At 35.1% G+C, this 22,460-nt stretch overlaps 1 protein-coding gene across 2 annotated transcripts in view; it reads right to left on the bottom strand.

Annotated features, from left to right (window-relative positions):
* The window catches only part of KLHL4 (kelch like family member 4), a 68,555-nt gene extending 46,360 nt beyond the window's left edge, over positions 1 to 22,195 (bottom strand). Inside the window, exon 1 of one of the 2 annotated variants that reach the window (XM_036270697.1) lies at positions 21,634 to 22,195. In XM_036270697.1, coding sequence (XP_036126590.1) covers positions 21,634 to 22,052 — 419 coding nt within the window. In that variant the 5' untranslated portion in view covers positions 22,053 to 22,195. The remainder of the gene's footprint in view (positions 1 to 21,633) is intronic. The other variant, XM_036270698.1, reaches the window with a different exon arrangement.
* Between the last annotated feature and the right edge of the window lie 265 nt (positions 22,196 to 22,460).

Here is a 22,460-nt window from a genome sequence, read left to right as displayed (position 1 = left end):
AAAAATTAATAAATAAAAAATTTAAAAAAATAAGTAATAAGCTTTATCTAAACACCTGCACTGAATTATAATTCACATACCATAAAATTCACCTATGTAAAATGCATATTTTAACATGCACTTTTTACATTAGCCTCAACCCTTTTTTTGAAATGAAGCAAGATTAAATAAATAAAGGTCTGGCAAGCACAAAACTAAGACGGGAAAATTAGTGTGTGTGTGTGTGTGTGTGTGTGTGTGTGTATGATGGTTGGCACGTTAGCTGAGGGCTTGCTGGTATGGGAGGAGACTACTGGATTTAAAGTCAGAACTGAGAATAGAGGCAAAATACATTAATGGTAATATTATATAAAATTTACATAGATTTTGATCAAAACCCAATTGGTTTGTTTTAAAAAATTACTCCATTGTCCTCTGTTAAATTGTAAATAACCTAGCATCTTTGATGATGTGACTATAAAAAACTTCTGTTAGAATAATCCTATAAAATATGTAGAGTTGTGTCTGTGTACTTTTATTGTCCATAAATTACAACTAAATAAATCTGATTATGTAGTCTAGTAATTAAAGCAGTTGATGAAATATGACAACTTTAAGAATCTATTCTGACACATCATAGCCTTATTATGATAAAATTAACATAACAACATAGAAAAAATAGAATTAGAGACCTGCAAATAAACATTCTAACTGAAACCAATAGCCTAGATGCTAGGGTTATTTACAATTTAACAGAGGACAATGGAGTAATTTTTTAAAATAAATGTGAAAATTAGCTCAATGGATAAGGGTGGGATACTTGGGCCATAAGGTGTTTTTTAGTATTCCTCAAATTACACCTCTTCTCCTTTTTTTTTTTTTTTTTTTTACTTTAAGGCCTACTATGAGAAGTCCAGAAATATGAATGAAGCAATTTTGTCGCCAGGCTCTAAAAGCTAATACTAGTCGGCAACATCCTCTTTAGGTATCTGGACTAGAACATAAACATTGCCCTGATATAAATAGCTAGCTCTTTATGAAATTAAGAGGCTCATAATTATTGTCCAAAGGAATAAAGATGCTGCACACACACAAAATAAATATATCAGTAGGAGACATACTAGGACTAAGGAGACAGTTACTGTCAACAGGTTTTTTTCTTATTCATAAAATACTAACAACACCTATGGCTTATTGAATATACTGCTATTATACCACTTACTACATTCCATCTTGCATTATAGTTATTTATATACATATTTTACATCCTGTACTAGAATGTAAGCAACTGGAAAGCTGTTGTTTTATATATCATTCTCTCTGTAAAGCTACTTTGGATATACTGTGTTTTGTAAATATTTGTTAAATGTATGAATAAAGTAGTCATTTGGGGGGGATTTTTACTTTTCTGTGATTTTTGTTTTCCAGACATGAGAGGAATCTACGATAATACACTCTCTTGACTTTTATTTATTGTTTGGTATCAGTGTGAAGCACATGCAGTCAGAATTATTTTAGCTTCTTTAACAGTAGTAGGAGCATCTTGGCATGCAAAATTGATTTAAAATACAGTGTCAAATCAAAGCACCTCTGAAAAATGAACAAGACTCAGCTAGTGGGAAGGCCCAGGGCACAAAGTATCTCAGCTAAGGCTGTCAACGTGACAGAATTTTTTTTTATGATTGTCTGTTGCAGAAAATATTCCCTTTACGTTTCACAAAGTGCTTCTAGGACAAGGTTTGACAAACTATGGCCCATGGGCCAAATCCAACCAGCCATCTGTTTTGTATGGTTTATGAGCTAAAAATGGATTTTATATTGTTAAATGGCTAACAAAATCAAAAGGAGAAAGTAAAATTGTCTGAAATTCCAAAAAATCAATGTCCATAAATACGGTCTTTTTGGAATACTGTGACACACATTCATTTACATATTATCTGCGGCTGTTTTTGCACTAAAGCCAGAATTGAATAGTAATTACAGAGACTGGATGACCTGAAAAACCCAAAATATTTACTCTCTGTTTCTTTAAAGAAAAGATAAATCTACCCCTGGTTCTAAAACATTCATTGAATTTATGTTCCACAATGTGCTTGTACAACATCCAACAAGGGCTTAAAAGTTTTTATTCTTTTAGATGCTATATTTTATTAATTTGATTTCACTACAATCCAAATAACACAATGATGTATTAAAGTGCGTCCTTAATTTCCTTACATTCAATTCCCTGCCTGGATGACTAGAAAATGTTACTACTAAACATTATTATTTCAGATATCCCCTTTAGCGAATGAAGGGAGGATACTTGCAACTGACCAAATTATGACGATATGTGAAAATCTCCTCAAATGATAAATTAAATAAATGAATTAGTACAATAAGGACTTATAAAATAACTGAATGATGAAGCAGTTTTTATCATCTACCTATAAGAAACTTTAGTATGCTTATTCCCTATGATGAATGGGTTATGACAAAAATTGTTCATAAATGTTAACTATTATTGAACACATTGGTGAGGCACTGTCCAAGTGATTTTATTTTATTTTTTTATGTTTTTATTGATCTTTTAGAGAGAGAGGAAGGGAGAGAGAGATAGAAACATTGGTGTGAGAGAGAAACATTGACTGGCTGCCTCCTGCATGCCCCCTACTGGGAATCAAGCCCGCAACCCAGGCATGTACCCTGACCAGGAATTGAATCAGTGACCTCTCTTTCCATGGGACAACACTCAATCCACTGAGCCACACCAGCTGGGACAAGTGATTTTATATTTATTTCTTCAGTTACTCTTCCACACAACCATATGAGATAAATGCATATACTTCCTCATTTTAAGAACTAGTGGAAAAGACCTACTGACCATCATGGTGGAGAGAGATGGCTCCTTTTCATCTCCCAGTGTGCCTACAACTATGTTGGACCTCCATACGCCAACAAAGGTTCCTTTGCTCAACACCCTAGGATGCCCAAGAAACCCAAACATCAATACAAATGAAGGTGGGCATAATGAAACACAAAGGGGAGGCAGACTGGGGTGAAGAACAGGGATGGTGCCCAAGACCTGGTTTCCTGGCCACTGTGGTGAGCCTGCAGTCCCAGAAAATGTGTAGCTGTGGAGGAATTGGAGTGTGGCCCCCACATCATGTCAGATGAAGGATAGGAGGGACAGAAGCAGCACTGCCCCCTGGCCCCCGAATCTGGCTTTCTCCTCCAATTGCTATGAAGCCTGGCAACAAGAACAGAAACATTATCTTTGGCCACTGAGGGCAACCATAGGTAACCAGGTTGCAGTGCTGCAGGCTTGCAAACATGTCTCTCCCCCAAGTGCCATATCCCCTCACCACAGTGGCTGTGCCCCAACCCACATGACTCAGACAAAGATGGAGCACTCATCACCCCAGTCACCCAGAGGGCAACTTGAACAACCACAGTGGTGCCCGCCCCATATGACCCCAGAAACTCAAGTAGTGCAGGTAAAGGAAAATAAAAACTTGTGCTATAACACCATATGCAAGAAAGCAAAGGAAAGGCCTCTATTTATCAACCTGCTGTAATGCTAAAATAAAAATGATACCATAATAAAATAGGTGTTCACTACTTCTAATCAACAGAAGAGGGACAACCTATTCAGTATCATGAACAACCAAGACACCATGGAAACACATACAAAAATATCAACTATCTTGAAACCAAACCTAATCAATGGAAGGTTGTGATCTAAATGATAGAGAATGCAAAGTAGCAATTATGAAAAAAACTCAACGAGATAAAAGAAAACTCTGAAAGGCAGTTCAAAAAACTCAAGAATAAAACTAGCCCAGCCAGGGTGCTTCAGTGGTAGAACATTGACCCATGCACCAAGAGGTTGCCAGTTCGATTCCCGGTCTGGGTTCATGCCCAGGTTGTGGGCCAAATCCCCAATGGGGGGTATGCAGGAGGTGGCCAATTGATGTTCTCTCTCATTGATGTTTCTGTCTCTCCCTCTCCCTTCTTCTCTCTCTAAAATAAGTAAAGGAAAAAAATTAAAAAGAAAACTAGTGAATAGAAAGAGTACCTAAGATATTGAAATTATAAAAAAGAACCAAACAGAAATTCTAGAGTTGAAGAACTCAAAGAATAAGATGAAGAATGCATTAGAATGCATTGGACATAGAGCAGACCACATGGAAGAGATAATCAGTGTGCTTGGAAATAGAAATCTAGAAATAATTCAGGTGAAGGTACAGAAAAAAAAATTTAATGTTCTTAAACATTAAACATTGTTTATAATAGTGAAAAAACAGAAAATCACATAAGTGTTGAATAATAAGGGATTGGTCAAATAAATTACAGTTACCCATATGATAATACCCTGCAGCCATTAAGATGATCATGCAGAAGGCTTTTACAGCAGTTAAAATGTTTAAGATATATTAGAAGACAAAAGTAGTCTGTAAGACCATAAGTACCACTTGACTCCATTTATAAAACATAAAGAATTCTCCATAATGTGAATATACGTTCACAGAGAAATGATTGGAAAGACATAAACCAAACTGTTGACAGTAAATCGCTTATCTGATTTTTTTAAAAAATAAAAGACCATGATGAGATCTATCTGACTCAATTAGAAAGAGCAATATAAGGATAGTCGGTATCCCAGAAAGAGAAGAAGGAAAAAGGGAACAGAGAGCCTATTCAAACGTAGGGAAGAAACTGGACATTCAAGTAGAAGAAGCTAAGAAAACACTATTATCTAAACACAAAAGAACATCTCCAAGACAAATTATATTAAAACTGTCAAAAGTCAACAGTATGGTGATAGGGGGAAAGGGGGTTGAGGGAGGGCAAAGTGTGGATAAATGGAGACATGAAGAAACTTTACTTTGGGTGATATGGGCGTATGTGCAGTATGCAGATGATGTTTTGTCGAGTTGTACACTTAAAACTCGCATGGTTTTGTTAAACAATGTCACCACAATATATTCAATAAAAAAAGAAAGAATTTGTAAAGCAGATGGAAAAATAATAGCCTCCAAAGAAAACCGCATCAGGTTGTCATCAGATTTCTTGCAGAATCTCTATTGGCCAGGAGAGACTGTAATGATATATATTCAATATATTCAAAGACTCAAATGACCAGCCAAGAATAATATATCTAGAAAAGCTATCTTTTCAGATGTTAAGGAGAAATAAATGTTTTCCCAGACAAAATCTGAGGGAGTTTATCACTACCACAAGACCTGCATTTTAAGACATAATTAAAGGAACTCTTTTAACCTGAAACAAAAAGGCAAAAGTATACTAAACTTTAAGTAAGGTGAGAGACAGACAGAATCAGAAAATTGCAACTCTGTTTCTGAATTGTATTACAGCATAAAGATGAAAGGGAAATAAGCATTAAAATACTATAGCAACTTCAATTTCATAATGAATGCACAACATAAAAAAAAAAAAGAAACTTATGACAACAAAATCATAAAAGGGAATGAAGAAAAGGACAGAATTTATATAGGTAAATGGAGATGCTATCAGAAGTAAGAAGACTATTTTGTCCTTGAGACATGTTCTACACTAAATTAAAATAGCAAGCAAACGAAATGTTGGAGACACAGAGCAGCCAGAAAACAAAACATAAAACAGCAGTAGCAAAGTACTCAGATATCAATAATCATTCTGTATGTAAATGAATTAAATTAATTAAAAAGAAAGAAAGTGAGCCTGGCCAGTGTGGTGCAGTGGATTGAGCATCATCCCATGGACTGAAAGGTCCCAGTTTGATTCCCGGTCAGGGCACATGCCTGAGTTGCAGGTTTGATCCCCAGTAGGGGCAGTGCAGGAGACAGCTGATCTTGTTTCTCTCTCACAACCATATTTCTATCTCTCTCTCCCTTCCTCCCTCTCTGAAAAAAAATCAATAAAAACATATTTAAAAAATAGACAAGAAAGTGAGGCACCAAGAGATTAAATAACTCACTTGAGGTCATAACACAAATAAGTGGTATAACTGGCCTTTAATTCTGATCATCTGATTCCAGAATTCACCCTTTTGTGTCGTTTTATATAAACGGTGGTAGAAAAATGCCCAGGACAGAAACACATTTTACTTGAGTTGGCTGAGGAACCATAAGCAGCACCCCTCCACCCCACCCCAGAAAACAACAAGCATTTTAGGTTGGTTAGCATGACTGGAAGGTAAATTATATTGCTCATATTCATTAATTACTTTGTTCTTAAGCATACTATCCATTTGTAAAGGTGCCTTTTCATTCCCATTAGTTTTATGAAACACATGATGCCTGATATTTTAAGAAAACAATACAAACTGAGGTAGACTATGATTTTTCTAGGGTAAAAACAAACTACAGTCATACTTTGTCTACTGTCCGTAACAATGACCAGTTATTCTCTCTGTTGGCAGCCAGCAGCATAGACAGATCAAGGGACAGAAGGAAACCGGGTTCGCAGCTGGCACAGCTGCAGGAGAGTACTGCTATGTACAAGCTCAGGTCTGACCTTCCACTGATGCCTGTTTAAAATTTATAAATATTGATTCAGGAAATCAATATTGCCAAATTTCCATTGCTGCTTTTCGGTCACAGCTCACTCTGAAAATCAACAAGGAATATTTTCGTAATGTCATGTTATTTTAGATGTTTTGTAGAGAAGTGCTCAGTTATGAAAAACAATGTTAAAATCAGAGCATCTGGTATTGCTAAAGCAAATAGATAAATAAATAAGAGTGTAAAAATCAGATACATCCATCAAAACAGAGATAAAGAAATTGTCATGAATATAATATTTTCACCGAAGAGATCAAGCTACTTTCCAGATAGACAGGCGATAAAAAAAAAAAGAAAAGAAACTGGAGACTCTGGGGGGAGGGATTGAAAACATTTTATATTTAAACAAAAATGATGACAAAAGCTTGAATTTTTATGTCCTCCTTACTACTGTGTATTAAGTACAACAGATACTGGACAATGATGAGAAGCCCTCAGGAGCAGATTCAACAGAAACCAGTATGAGAACAGTATAAATTAAAAGTGACTTAATGGCTTAACATTATTAAACAATATATATAAACATATGTATCGAAGAATATACATATATATATACAGTATACATGTATATAGATATATATTCTGTATATTCTACTACACATAAGATTCTGTATATTTTATTTCCTAATATGTTAATCTCATTAAAAGAGCAAATTGTTGTGTCTACAGTACAATACTTTCTTCTCAAATGCTACTGTGTATTTTAGCCATAATTGTTTATAAAATAGGAAAATAAAATGAAGCATCTCATGCGGTTTGCTTTAAATCAGTACTTAAAATGTGAATGCTCTTTAATAAACTCAGAAGTCAAAGTTTTTGGCAACAATACCCAGCAAGAGAAGCCACTCAATAAGATTAGATGCAGCTTTGAAATCTGGGGTGTTGTCTTTCCTCTTGCCAAGTTTTCTCGCACAAATTCTTATAATTTAAGAACATAAATGCAAAAGGATTGGGGTGAAGGATAGAGAACCAGGTGAATCTGGGGCTTTCCCTTATATTTACCAGGGGTCTCTATCAAGATACCACAAAATAAATTTTTTCCTTAAAGGAATAAAATAAAATGAGTTCAAAGTTTTACTTTTTGAGTTATTTGTTTTCATCTGTGGGAAATTTGACTTTTTCATGAAGTAAATGTAAACTCCAGAGAATTGTTCTAATTTATAGCAAGGAATACATCTGCACAGGCTGCCGTTTCTAGGCAAACAGAACCACACCTAACAGCATGTGCTGTTCCTTCCTTTGCGCCTGGTACGGCCAACCCAGCTGTTCTGCTGCTGCTATTATACTGTGGAACAGAGATCTGTCAACTCAAAAGACAATAAGAAATTTGAACATTAAAATGGAGTGTTGGAACTTTATTAAATTCTGTTCCACTACTGCAAGTGAGCTTAAAATCTCTTGGCATTTGGTACTCTTTATAGTTAACCCTTTGATAGTCTTAGATAATTCTATTCTGAAATCATAAAAAAAATGTTTAAAAATCTGCTGTAATTTACAGACATTATAATTGATAAGTGTTTTAATTTTAATTAAATGATAATTATGCATCATAATGCCACCGAACTATTCTCATGGGGGAGAAAACTGTTGGGGTTAGAACTAAGTAGGTATGTGTGTGTGCATCTGTGTGTCTGTGTGTGTGTGTGTTCATACAGTCATGGGCCACATAGTGTTTTGGTCAATGATATATGAATATATGAACATGGCTCCATAAGATTATAACAGGGTGAAAAATTGCTGTCTTCTAGTGATATCACAGTTGTCTTAATGTCATAGTGGAATGTATTACTCATGTGTTTGTGGTGATGTTGTTGTAGACAGACCTACTGCGCTGCCAGTCGTATAAAAAAATCACACACACAATTACGGACTAAACATAATACTTGAAAATGATAATACACTAATATGTTACTGGTTTAAAAAATAAACAGCATTGACCTACAGGTTTTATAGTTGGACTTTACTTTCCCAGAGAAGATGAGGCTAACACCTCTATTGTCGTACCAAGTTGCTTTGCCATTTTATACTTTTGACTTTATTTTTATTCAAAGTAAAAAGGCTTAAAAGGGCGTGGTTTTTTGTCTCTAAACGTTTTAGAAGATTTTCTACTACATATAGCCTTTTTATATAATAATGCTGACTATCATGCCTGTTCTGAAAAATAACATTGTCTCATGAATATATCATTTATATTGTCTTCTTCACGTGTACAGAATTTAATTAAAAAAACACAAGGTTAAAGGTAATACTAAGGAAATACAACAAAACTTTAATACATTAAGTATAGAAGAAATTGATCTCAACATAATAAAGACCATATATGAAAAGTTCACATTTAACTTCATACTTAACAGTGAAAAAAATGAATGTGAATATTTTTCCTCTGAAATGAAGAACAGGAAAAGAATGCCCACTCTCACCACATCTATTTACATAATACTGGAAATCCTAGCCAGAAAAATTAGTATAAAAATGAAATACAGACAATAATTTGGGGAAAGCAGGTGAGGAAACAGGGAGAAGGGGGTCAATGAGGGCTAAAAGGGGAGACATCTATAATACTTTCAACAATTAAAAAAATGCATTTTAAAAACAAAACAAGAAATACAAGTCATCCAAATCAGAAAGGAAGAAAAATTATCTAGGTTTGCAGATGGCATGATCTTAATACATAGATATTCCTAAATATACCTTTAAAAAACAATTCTAGGTAGAATTAATCAACAAACTCAAGTCGTAGTACACAAAATCAATACATAAAAATCAGTTATGTTTCTATACAGTAACAATATATTTGAACAAAAAATTAGGAAAACAACCCCATTTACAAAAGTGTCAAAAAGAATGAAACACATAGGAACAAATTTAGCCAAGAAACTGAAAGATTTGTTTAGTGAAAATGACAAAGCATTAATGAGAGAAATTAAAGATAACACAGATCAATGGAAATACATACTACATTTGTAGACTGAAAATATTAATATTGCTAAAATGCCCGCAACACCCAAAGATAACTACAAATTCGGTGAAATCCCTTTCAAAAACCCATTGACATTTTTTACAGGAAAAAGCAAAACAAAACAAAACTAAAATTCCTATAGAATTACAAAAGACCCCAAATAACAAAAGCAATCTTGAGAAAGAACAAAAAAGCTGGAGGCATCTCACTTCCTAATTTCAAAATATATTACAAAGTTCCAATAATTAAAACAGTATAATACTGGCATAAACAGATAAATAGACCAATGGAAAAGAATTAAAAGCCCAGAGGGAAAAAGCGCACATATATGGTTAACCTATCTTTGACAAGGGTGCTGAGCATAAACAATGGGGAAAAGATAGCCTCTTTAAAAATGGTGTTGGAAAATCTGGATATCTACATGCAAGAGAATGAGTTAGATCTTATTTTATACCATACACAAAAATTAACTCACAGTGGTATGAAAATTTAAATGTAAAACCTGAATCTGTAGCATTACGAGCAGAAAAAGTAAGGAGAAAGCTTTATGGCATTGGCCTTGGCAATGATTTCTTGGATGTCACACCAAAAGCACAGCAACCAAAAAAGCACAAGTAGACATGTGGTAATACATTAAACTAAAAGCTTCTGCACAGCAAAGGAAACGAGAGTGAAAAGGCAACCTATGAAATGGGAGAACATATTTGCAAACTATCTATTGATAAAAGGTTAATATCCAAACTATGCAAGAAACTCATACAACTCAGCAGCAAAGACACACATAACCTGATTTAAAAAAATCGACTAAGGTCTTGAGTAGACACTTTTCCAAAGAAGACATAAAAATGGTGAACAGGTATATGAAAAGCTGCTCAACATTTCTAATCATCAGGGAAATACAAATTAAACCACAATGAGCTAGCACCTCACACCTTTTATGATGTCTATTATTTTTAAAAGGTAAGTGTTGGCGGTGATGTGGGAGAAATTGAAACCCTTGTCCAATGTTAGTGGAAATGTGGATTGGTGCAGCTGCTATAGAAAATAGTTTGGAGCTCCCCACCACCCCAAATTAAAAATAAAACTCCCATAGGATCCAGCAGTCCCACTTCTGGGATTGACATTTTTAAAAATTGAAATCAGTATCTTGAAGAGACCTGCACCCCCATGTTTATTACAGCATTATTTACAATATCCAAGACATGAAAGCAACCTAAGTGTCTATCAACACATACAGCTAATATGCTATGTAAAGAAAACACAATATTATTCAGCTTTTAAAAAGAGAGACATCTTGCCATATGCAACAACATAGATCAGCCTGGAGGACATCATGTTGAGTGAAATAAGCCAGCTACTGAAGAACAAAAACTACATGCCTTCACGTATATGAGGTACATAAAATAATCACACTCATAAAAACAAGAGTAGAGTGGTAGTTTCCAGGGGCTGAGGATAGTAGAAAATGGGGAGTTTCTGTTCAAAAGGTACAAAGTTTTAGTTACATAAGATGAATGAATTCTAAAGATCTGCTATGCAATGTGGTGCCTGCAGTTAACAATATCCTATTGTGCACTTAATATTTTGTTGAGAAAATAGATCTCATGTTAAGTGTTCTCACCACAATAAAAATATAATGAAAGCTGAAAGATTTTAAAAACTAAGTATTACTTATTCAAATGTATTAGTAAACAGTGCAGAGTCTTAGAATCTAATTCAACCAGACCTTCATAAAAATATTATACTTTTTTATATCTAAATAACATAAATGGATATTCCATGTGTCAAGTCCTGTATTTTCTATTTTTCTCACCTCATTTATCTCCTTAAAATATATCTATTAACATACTTTCTTTGCTTCATTCCTGCAGTCATTATTTTCTTCATCCTGTTGAATTGAACTGTTTGAAAATCTTAGGAAAGCAAGTGGAACTTCTCCCTAAAGGTATCCACAGCAACAAAACTATTTCAGCAAATTCTTGGGGGTTAATAAGCTCTGACCTCTAAGATAAAGTCCAAACAGTCGTTATCGTGTCTTTTAAAATCCTCTTTAATTTATGACTAACCTTCCTTTCTTGCTTAATTTTGTACTATTCTCCAATGTATATTATTCAGTAAAACCAAACTTAAAGGTGCCATTTGGTCAGACCTTAAATGTCCATGCTTCAGTGCAATTATTATTTTTTTTATTTTTATTTAATTATAGTTGGTATATAACATTATTTTAGTTTTAGGTGTACAGTAATTAAAAACTTATATACCTTACAATGTGATCATTACACTAAGTCTAGTAATCATCTGTCAGAGTACAAGCTTATCACAATATTATTGACTATATTCCTCTTCGCCTTTTTCACCCATCCCCTTATTCCTTTCCCCTTGGGCAACCATCAGTGTGATCTCTGTTTCTATGAATCTGTTTTTGTTATGTTCAGTTTGTTCATTTGTTTTGGCTTTTTAGATTCCACCTGCCAGCAAAACCATATAGTACATGTCATTCTGTCTAACTTTTTTCACTTAGCATAATATCCTCTAGGGCCATCTATGTTGTTTCAAATGGCAAGATTCCATTCTTTTTTGTTGATGAGTAATACTGATGAGTTATATAAATGTACTTGATTAATTTATCAGTGCATTTTTTTAAGGCACTCTGTGCTTTTCCTCCTATCCAGAATTCATTCTTCCCCATAGCTGTATCAAAGTGAAGAGATTAGCTAAGAACATATAAGCACAGTCCATGGACACAGACAACAGTGTGGTGATGGCCAGAGGGAAAGGGGGGTTGGGGTTAGATGGAGGAGGGCAAAGGCAGGGGAGGAAATGGGGACATCTGTAATAGTGTCAATAATAAAAATAAAGATATAAAAAATGCTATGCAATCTTTAAGGTTCATCTCAAAGCGTATTTCCTCCATGAAGCATTCTAAGATTGCTCTGTTCAGAATTATTTGTCTTTGAATGCCTGGAGGACTCAATGGCCAAGCAACTTAAACTGTTCTTACAGTATACTCCTTTGTTGGTTTGTTTGGATTTTGTTTGTTTTTAATATCTTTATTGTTGAAAGTTTTACAGATGTATCCTCCTTCTTACTGTCATTAAGTCTTTCAAGTTAATGCACTTTACCTCCCCAACACTATTGTCAACCTCTATTGGAGATCAGCATGTATTATTTATTTTTTCATCCTTAGAGTGCCTAAGAAAATGTAACGCATACAATAGGAGTTCAATAAACACTTGTTGAAAGGTGAAAAGCAATGCTAACACCAATGTCTGAGTTAAGCAATTGGCTTGTTGAATGTTACAACAGACTTCTGACAACATGAAACAGTTCTGTTCACTAAAGTTTTACGAGACAATTTGCCACACATGCAGTTGTTTATTGTTGTAATAACTACCGTAATCAACATTAGCCAGAAAAGGAAAACGAAATGCTCTTGTGTTGATAGCAGTCCAGTTTTACAGGAAAACAGTGGTCACAAGATTTAACAGATGGCTTCTACTGAGTGAGCTAGCAGCAGAATGACCCAAAACCAATCACTTGTATTAAAGACCTGCTGAAAAAAACATTGCAACGTGTTTAGTATTGCTACTAAAGAAGCAATCGCAATAGATAGGGTGCAAGGAGGTCAAGAGGGTTTCATTCTATAGAGTAACATCTGAATGCATGCAAGATACAAATCACAATGCTAACAGGCTAAGAAAGGCTAACCAGCAGTAACAAAGGATTCACTTCTGATAGTTTCAGTAAACATGATCATCAACATTGCTCTATTCCAGTGCAAATGCTGGTGATTGTAAGTATATCTATTTGTTGATTTAGAAAATCCGTATCTCAGAATAAAAGCTTACGTAGCACTTTTTGTTTAAAATTTCAGTAATACTTGTTCCATCCTGAAATAGCAGATAACTGGAAATTATTTGAGTTTGAGTTTCTCACTTTTTGTTATCTTTTCTTAGCTAGTTCTTTTTCAATCTACTTACAAAATCTTATTTCTCAACCACTAAGACTGCATGGTTTCCATTCTCTTTAGTGAAATTATAATCTGAATGTAACAAAGTCACCATGAATAAAATATGCTCAATGACTATATTTTTCATTTTAGCATGGAGAGATATTTTTATATAAGGAAGCTTGATTTACATGTGCCATTGCTCTCTTCTTGAAAATTAAACCAGAACTAGCAATATAAATAAATAGCAGTGTCAGGCCATGTTTTCCTTTGAAAATACTAATATATATATATATATATATATATATATATATATATATATATATATGTCACTTCATTAGTATCCAATGTGTTCTCGGGGATTAAATAACAATGATTTTCTATTACACTAAGATCTTAGCTGCTATGCCTTTAAAAGTGGGTCCACACTAAATGGTAACTACATTCAAGATCATCATGATAGGACTTGAAATTGCATGTAGTTTTTAAATGTTATCAGAACTTTAGCTGACTTCCCTATGCACTGCCTTTAGGATATCATCTTGTTGCTAATATACAGGATATTTGAACGAAGAAGGTAAACAGCCCACTGATTTTGATTTAACACCCTTTTAATCCCATTTAATCATTTGCCAAGGAACAAATATAAACAAAATGAACAAACAAGTTCTCAGTCCTCACAACTGGATGGTCCTTTAGTATAGATATATGAAATCTATTTACTAGGAAAGCCCTTGCTAAAAATCTTGTACTTTTTTTTACAGAAAAAAAAAATTGTGATAGTATAATGATAGTATAGAAGATACCCATAAAACCCACCCTGTTTTGCTTATTATCAATATATTATCACAGCACATTTGTTACAAGTAACTAACCAATATTGATATGTTATTGTTAACTAAAGTCCATTCCTCATTCGGATTTCTTCAGTTTTTACCTAAAGTCCTTTTTCTGTTCCACATCACATTTAGTCATTGTGTCTTCCTATACTTTTCTTGGTTGTGACAGTTTCTTAGACTTTTCTTGTTTTTGATGATATTGACAGCCTGAGAATTACATTCCAGTTATTTTATTAAATGTCCCCTAATTTGGACTTGTCTGATGTTTTGCTCATGATTAGATTCGGGGAGGTGATGGGTATTTTGGAGGACAGCAGAGGCAAATGCCATTATAATCACATCAAAACAAATGTACATACTGTCAACCCGACTGGGTAGTTTTGATGTTCACCTTGATTACCTGGCTGAGATAGTACTTTTATCATCCCCTCCCTGTACCCCACAACTCTTCCACACTGTATTCACTCTTTGGAAAGAAGTCACTATGTGTGGTCCGCACATAGATACAGTATTCAGCTTCTCCAACTCGAAGGGAGATTATGTACACAATCATTTGGAATTCAGCACAAGAGATTTTCCTTTTCTCATTTCTTTATTTATTCAATATCAATATAGACTTATGAATATTTATTTTTTTACTTTGGTATATAATCCAACACTATGTTATTTTGCTGTTAAAATTCTTCCACCTTTGGCCATTTAGAGCTTTTTCAGTTGGCTCCTAAGAACTTTTGACATGCCACAATCATTATTTTTTTGAGTGATTCCTTTACTTTATGACACTATAAGGTGTGCTGGGTTTATCTTGCAGAATATTATATTTTGACTGAACTTTATTAAGTAGGCAGTGTTCCTCAGTCCTCCCCCTTGATTTCAGTTTTTCAGCTCTTTCAAATAAAAAATATTTCACACTGATATGAATACACCCATATACACATATGTTGAGTATTATATATATATATATATATATATATATATATATATATATATATAACATTGTATATAAATTCATCTACCGATGAATTTATAAATTCGAAGCAAATCCATCAATGAGATTAGCATTAAGGGGCAGATGTCTTACAAAAGTAAGAAAGAAGACATACAAGTTTAAGAAATAGACTATACTAAAGTGCTAAGTGACTAACACTTAGGCAATGTGTAACAGGTCAATATAATTAACATGTTGCTCTTGAAGTCATACATTTTGAGTTCTTTATTTCTATTTTCAAATGCAGAAATAGAATGATACTTGCCTTTCAAACTTGGAAATGACAACTTTAGATGCTTAATCATAATATTTCAAGGAATATAATCATAACATATTGCCAGATTCCTAGATGAAAATGAGTGACACGTTTTTTTTTAATTTAAAAATACTAAACATGTTTTAATTAATATTAACTTCAGTGTATATACAATACCACACTATTAGGAACGAGCCAGGAGGACCATGGTACCTCAATCTCAGGATTGAGGCTGTGAGTAACAGGGTTTCAAACCAACCAATAGAAGTTTCAGCTTTAGCTATCCCACTTCAGGGAATACATCTGAAAAATCCCAAAATTCTAATTTAAAAGAATATATGCAGCCCTATGTTTATTGAAGTGTTATTTACAATAGCCAAAATATGAAGCAGCCCAAGTGACTATTGGTAGATGAATGGAAAAAATCTGTAGTACATTTACACGATGGAATACTACTTGGAGTAAAAAGGAGGAAATCTGCCCTGGCCAGGTGGCTCGGTTGGAGCATAATCTATACCAAAAGGTGTGGGTTTGATCCCCGTTAGGGGCATGTACAGGAGGCAACCAATAGATCTCTCTCTCTCTCTCTCTCTTTCTCTGTCTCTGTGTGTCTGTCTAAAAAAATAATAATAAAAACTTACCCTCAGGTTAAGAGTTAAAAGAAAGAAGGAAGCCCTGGCCAATTTGGCTCAGCGGTTACAGCATCGGCCTGTGGACCAGAGAGTCCCAGGTTCGGTTTCCGCTAAGGGCACGTACCTCAGTTGCAGTTTGTCTCTGGCCCCGGTTGGGGCAGTATGAGTGGCAACTACTGGATATGTCTCTCTCACATCGATGTTTCTCTCTCTTTCTAACCCCCTCTCTCCCTCCCGCTCTATCTGAAGATAAATGCAAAAATGCCCTCGGGTGAGAATAAAAAATAAAAAAAAAAGAAGGAAATCTTACCTTTTGTGACAGCTTGGATGGACCTGGAGAGTATCATGCTAAATGAAATAATTTAGTCAGAAAAAGATAAGTACTATATGATTTCACTTATATGTGGGATGTAATGAACAAAATAAACTAACAAACAATATAGAAACAGACTCATAGATACAGGGAACAGACTGAGGGGAGAAGGTTGGGGTACTAGGTGAATAGGTGAAAGGATTAAGCAAAACAAACCCCAGAAAAACAAAATTCATGGACACAGACAACAGCATACTGATTTTACCAGAGTGAAGGGGGTTGGGGGAGGTAGAATAGGGTAAATAGAGGGTAAATGGGGACAGAAGGAAACTTGACTTAGGGTAGTGAACACACAATACAATATACCAATGATGTATTATAGAATTGTACACCTGAAACCTATATGATTTTATTAACCAATGTCACCCCAATAAATTAAAAAGAAAACACATGAAATAGAAAAAAAAAGAAAGGTTAAGAACCATTGCATTAAGATTAAATTATTTGTTAAAATGTTCTAAATTTAGTAAGGCAGTTGAATTACCTGTGTATTTTTGTATGGTGTATTTTAAGCAACAGGCAAAGGAATGTCATCTTAAACTGCTATAAACGATACTATAATTGTAGATTCTTCCTTATTCTTTCCTTTAAACTAATAGTGTCTACTGAATAATGCAGTGTAAAATTAAGTAAAGCTGGTCTACCAATAAATGTTAGAAAAGCACCTTATTTTTGCCCTGTAAAAAGATAAACAACACTAACAGATATCTGACAAAATAATAATCAAAGAAACATCACCTGTAGATGTATACACCATATTCATATTCAGATATTCTATTTTGAAAATATGAGAAAAATATATGTAAGGTATTTTGTAAGCACATAATATGTGTCTACAAAGGAAACATTATTATTATTTCTTAAATATTTTTTCTTTATTGATTTGAGAGAGAGAGACAGAAACATCGATGAGAGAGAACACTGATTGGCCGCCTCCTGCATGCCCCTCACTGGGGATCAAGCCCACAACCTGGGCACGTGCCCTGACCTCCTAATGCATGGGTCAATACTCAATCAGTGAGCCACACCAGCCGGGCAGAAACATATTCTTTTTAATGTTGTGTTACTATTGATACCTTTCTAAAATTATCTCCTACCACTGTCCTGACTGAGGACTTGAGTCCAGCTGCACTGGCCTCTTTGTATTTGAAAATATCAAACACACTCCCATCTCAGGACTCTTGAAATTGCTGTTCTGTTTTTCTGGAAAGCTCTCCCTGTAAATACCCACACAGCTTACTTCCTGCTCTGGGAGAAAAAGTGTTTACAATAAGTTTCACAGTTGAAGATGTAGTATTTTCCTTATGCATAAATATGTCTTAAACATATTCCATATCATAGATAGATTTGTGAGGAGGAAGCACAACACATTTGGCCCTGTCTAAATAGTTTTGTCAAGAAAGAAATGCACCATCATCTGTCTGTTTCCCACAGAGGACAAAATGGTATCATGGTTACTGAATGGCTGGACAGTCACCTCTGTGGCCACGGAACCTGCATGTGACCTTAAAATCAGTATGATGAACACACTGATTTTAGGCATGTTTTTGAGTTCACCAGTTAAGGATGTTTGGGACATTAATCAGTGGACTGTGGAGGGGCATACATCATTGATTTGAAAACAAAGGGATGGTTGGTGGTCAAGGGCTCGTTTGTGGCCCACCAGTATTAACTTCTTTCCTGCTTCGAATTCTTGAGTCAGCCATCCTCATGGCTTTCCCCTTCATGTAGATCTGTGCTCAAATGTTATCTCATCAGAAAATCCTTCCTTATCTGAAGGAGTATCCCTCCTCAACTCTCTTCCTTCTGGGTTTCTTTCCTTCATATTACTACTTATACCCACTTAACTATAATATGTTGTGGGTTTTTTAAATTTTTCTTTTTCTTAATCCTCACCCGAGGATATGTTCATAGATTTTTAGACAGGAAGGGGGAGAGAGAGAGAAACATCAGTGTGACAGAAACATCAATCAGTTGCCTCCCCTTAATGAGCCCCAACTGATGATCGAACCCAAAACCTAGGTATGTGCCCTGACCAGGAATAGAACCTACAACCTTTTTGGTATACCAGATGGCCGTCCAACCAATTAAGCCTCCAGCTGGGTGATTTTGGTTGATTTTTAATGCCTCTTTCTCCCCATTAGAATGAATACTGCATGAAAACATATTCTCTGTTTTGATCCCATTTTGTCCCCAACACCTAGAAGTGTGCTTGACACACAGTCAGTGCTCAATATTTGTGGAATAGATTGTTAAATTCTAAGTGTTATTCATCCAATCCCTCCTTCTTTAGGATATTACAATATACAAGAAGAACTACTCTTTTTTTTTTTTTCTCTGCAAACCTCAATGGAAATAGGAAAGAAGTTAAGTGGAGAGGGAATTTAGTCTTATCTGACAGTGTAATACTGGCAAAGATACACAAAATTATGTATGGGACAATTGGTAGGTTATGCAAAAATCTAAAGCCCCAACAAACAGGATGAGGGTATGATCCCCATTCCTGTCAATTTCTTGAAACTAAGCAGCCCCAAGAATCTCCAACTTTGTACTGGAGCATGTTGCCTGGACCCATCCATGGGTAATGGGCATTTTTTATAATCTCCTCCAACGTAACAAGGAGGTAACTGCATCTGTCTTAACAAACGCCATTTAACATTTTGACATTTCTTTATGAGCAGTTGAAAAAATACATTATATATAATTTCACAGTTACATACTCTGTTGCATAAAAAGCATGATCACAATACACCGTTAAAATATGTCTTCTGGCTTTTGGAATGCTAGGGATGAAATAAAGAACAGAAAGGACACTGAGCAAGGTAGTTAAGGGGCAGTAAAAATGCAGAGCTAATAAATGAAAAGACACAAAGAAAATGACAATTGAGACTAGGTCTCTGATGACAGGCATACTGATATCTGCACGCTCACAGTGTGGGATCATGATACAGAGATGTTCTTAAAGGACATACTTATAATTCAAATACATACGAATGTGTTTGGATTTTAAATGCCAAAACTAGTATATTAATTGAACTGTAATAACTTGGCTTTAATATCTGACGTAGGAATAACTGCAGGTTATTTAGACATATGCATGTTAGTAATTTAGTTCATTCTCTATTTATTCCGTGCAGTGTTTGTAGAAAGCAGGATGACTTAAATATCACCACTTTGCCCTGAATGTGAGAGCCATTTTGTACCAGTGTGGTCATCTTATTGAAGAAAACAGGCGTTAGGAAAGCTGGACATAAGAAAGCCCCTTCTCAAACTCTCCTTAACTAAGACATAATTCAGAATGGCTAAGGACAAATTAATAAGCCATCATATTTCAATTAATAAGATCCTCAATTCACCCTTTCTCTTCTGCTTAAAATATCCTGGGCACGTCTGTAAAACCACTTCCTGTTTATTTTAAGAAATATTAACTATCCACTTTAACCATGGGGTAATTAACAGAACATTTCTGTATAACATGCAAACTGTCAGACATAAAATAAAAAGAGAAACATTTTTCTTAAAATGTTATTTGGTCACACTTTATATATGACATTTTATCCAGCATTTAATTTTAGCAACTAGTTTATTATAAATATATCCTCATGCTGGAAAATGAAATCAGGGATCCTCAGAGAATTTTGTTAGGAGGTCAGAATGGATCATTTAAAATTCTGTACATGAGAATAAAATGCGTTTAATATTAACCTCCAAATTCAGCAGTTTTTAAAACTGATGTTCATGGTGAGGAGAGATAATTTGAAGACCTGTTAAGTCTAAAAGTGTGGATTTTATATTACTTTGAAAGTCCAATTAGTTTTACTAAACACAACCTGCAATCCCAACAATTTTATAGCTTTTGGGGGAGAAATCACAAAAATATTTAGGAAAATTCATTCATACACACTTTGCCATTTTACAAAGACTTTTGCATGTTTACATTTCAACAGGAAGACCGAGTTCCTATAAAGGCATCATTTTGCACAGTTGATTTGTCTTTTGCCGGAAGGTTGCAACAATTGCTTTTTCTATTGGTATTATCTTTTGAATTTATGGAAGAAAGGAACTGTCAGACAAATATATTGGGAAAATTTTATATCTAGAAGCAAATATGCCAGTCCTTCTCCTCTCTATACTTATGTAGAGACACAGTTATCAACTATTCAGATTTCCAAATAAATAAACAGCTTCATGCCAAACTGTTATATATTTCAAAGCATGCTCAAAATAATTATTTTTTCCAAAGATCCTTTACAATTTTATTAAGTTGCCAAGATCATTGATTGACATGCTGGGGAAATAAAATCTTACAGTTATAAATTTTAAAAATAAAAGTCTACTAGGTTAAGTTATATCAGACAATATTAGAGGAGGGAACATAATGTTCTCCCACTCAAACAATAAAGACAAAGTCAAACATTTTGTAAGCTATCCTAAAATTATGCTTTTTAAAAGCATTTCTCGTTCCACTAATGTCCTGAAATAGCTGACATATTCTATTTCTTACTTTAAGATCCCCTGCTGTGAGCAGCAATTTATTACCTGCTTTATGTAAAATGTTTTTCTGATTACAAACTAGCTGTGAAACTAATCCAACCTGAGATAAATCTCCAAAGCAGAGGAAGCTGTTCTGTGTTCTCACATAGATAATGTTTATAAATCATCAATATAGCAACTATGTATTATGGAACCGATAAGAATGTGCTGAGCAGTCAGACTTTTAATTTTGTCAGAGTTAGCTTAACTCACAAAGCAACAAAAGTTCTATGTGGTTCATCACACTTTTGCAGATACAACTATTTGAACATCTAAGCTACAGAGTATATCTTCAAAATATGAGTCTATATCAGCTCTTAGAACTGAAACATAATTCTTAATGGAATCAGAATGAAACAGAAGTCAAATCACAACCCTAAAACATATTCCCCATTAATTATGAAAACGCGTTCTTCCTGTTTTCTTTACAGGCTCAGAGGATGGGGGTTTCTTGGAGACCCCGATTGACTACATACAAATTCAGATTATTAGAGCACTTTTATTTAAACACTAACTAGGAGTTTCAGAGGCTAAGTTAACCTAGGCTAAGACTTGCAGTTACGCGAAGAAAAACTCCTACCTCGCTGAAGAATCTCCTGCACTGTCATCAACCATCATCTCCAAATCTTGTGAATGTTTCTCACAAGCTCTTTTGAACAAATTCTCCTCTGGATCTGCTTTAGGAGTATCTTCATTTGCTCGAAGATGTTCTATCAGGTTGTGTGGGTGCCAATTCTGAAACGCTCTTTGATGGGCAGGGGCCGGTCGTGGCACTGGTGGCAATAGGTTGTGGTGGACAGGACTGTTGCTTTTCTTCAGTCCGTTTCTGTCCCGAGAGTGGTTCTTCAACCTGCCCTGAACCGGGGTCCCTCTATGCTCATATCCTTCCTGCTGAAGGCAGTTTCCAGTGCTGGGAGAACCTTGAGGATGACTAAACCATCTCCAGCGGAGCCGTAGGATCTGTTTCACATCAAACTCTTTCTTGCCAGACATTGACATTGTTGCAGGAGGAAAGACAAAAGCCTTCTCTCACAGAAAGGAAACGGAGCCTTTGTTATCTCTTGTTTCTCGGCCTCTTCTGTTGAACTAACAAAAGCACAAGTGCCCAGAGCAGGCTTTCTTGTTTCCCTCCCTCCCCCGCTGCCGGCTGCCTGTGCTACACAGTGAATACTTCTAGCTTTCTGGCTGCAAAGCTGCAGCTAGCAGTGTAGGTGGGAACCCATACTGACAGGATGATGAGGTCAGACCTTAAACAAGTAAATCAGCTTAGCACAGGAAAGCAGCTCCCACAACACGCTCCAGCTGCTAGCTGTCCATGCTCCCTGTCTTCCCTCCTGGACTTGCAAATACCCAACCCAGCTTCTTCCTTTCCCAAGTACAGTAGCCAAGGCTTAACCCCAGGCATGG

This window comes from Molossus molossus, unplaced genomic scaffold (assembly GCF_014108415.1).
Source record: "Molossus molossus isolate mMolMol1 unplaced genomic scaffold, mMolMol1.p scaffold_m16_p_2, whole genome shotgun sequence".
Classification (NCBI taxonomy): Eukaryota; Metazoa; Chordata; class Mammalia; order Chiroptera; family Molossidae; genus Molossus; species Molossus molossus.
This window is presented reverse-complemented; position numbering and strand designations above follow the sequence as displayed.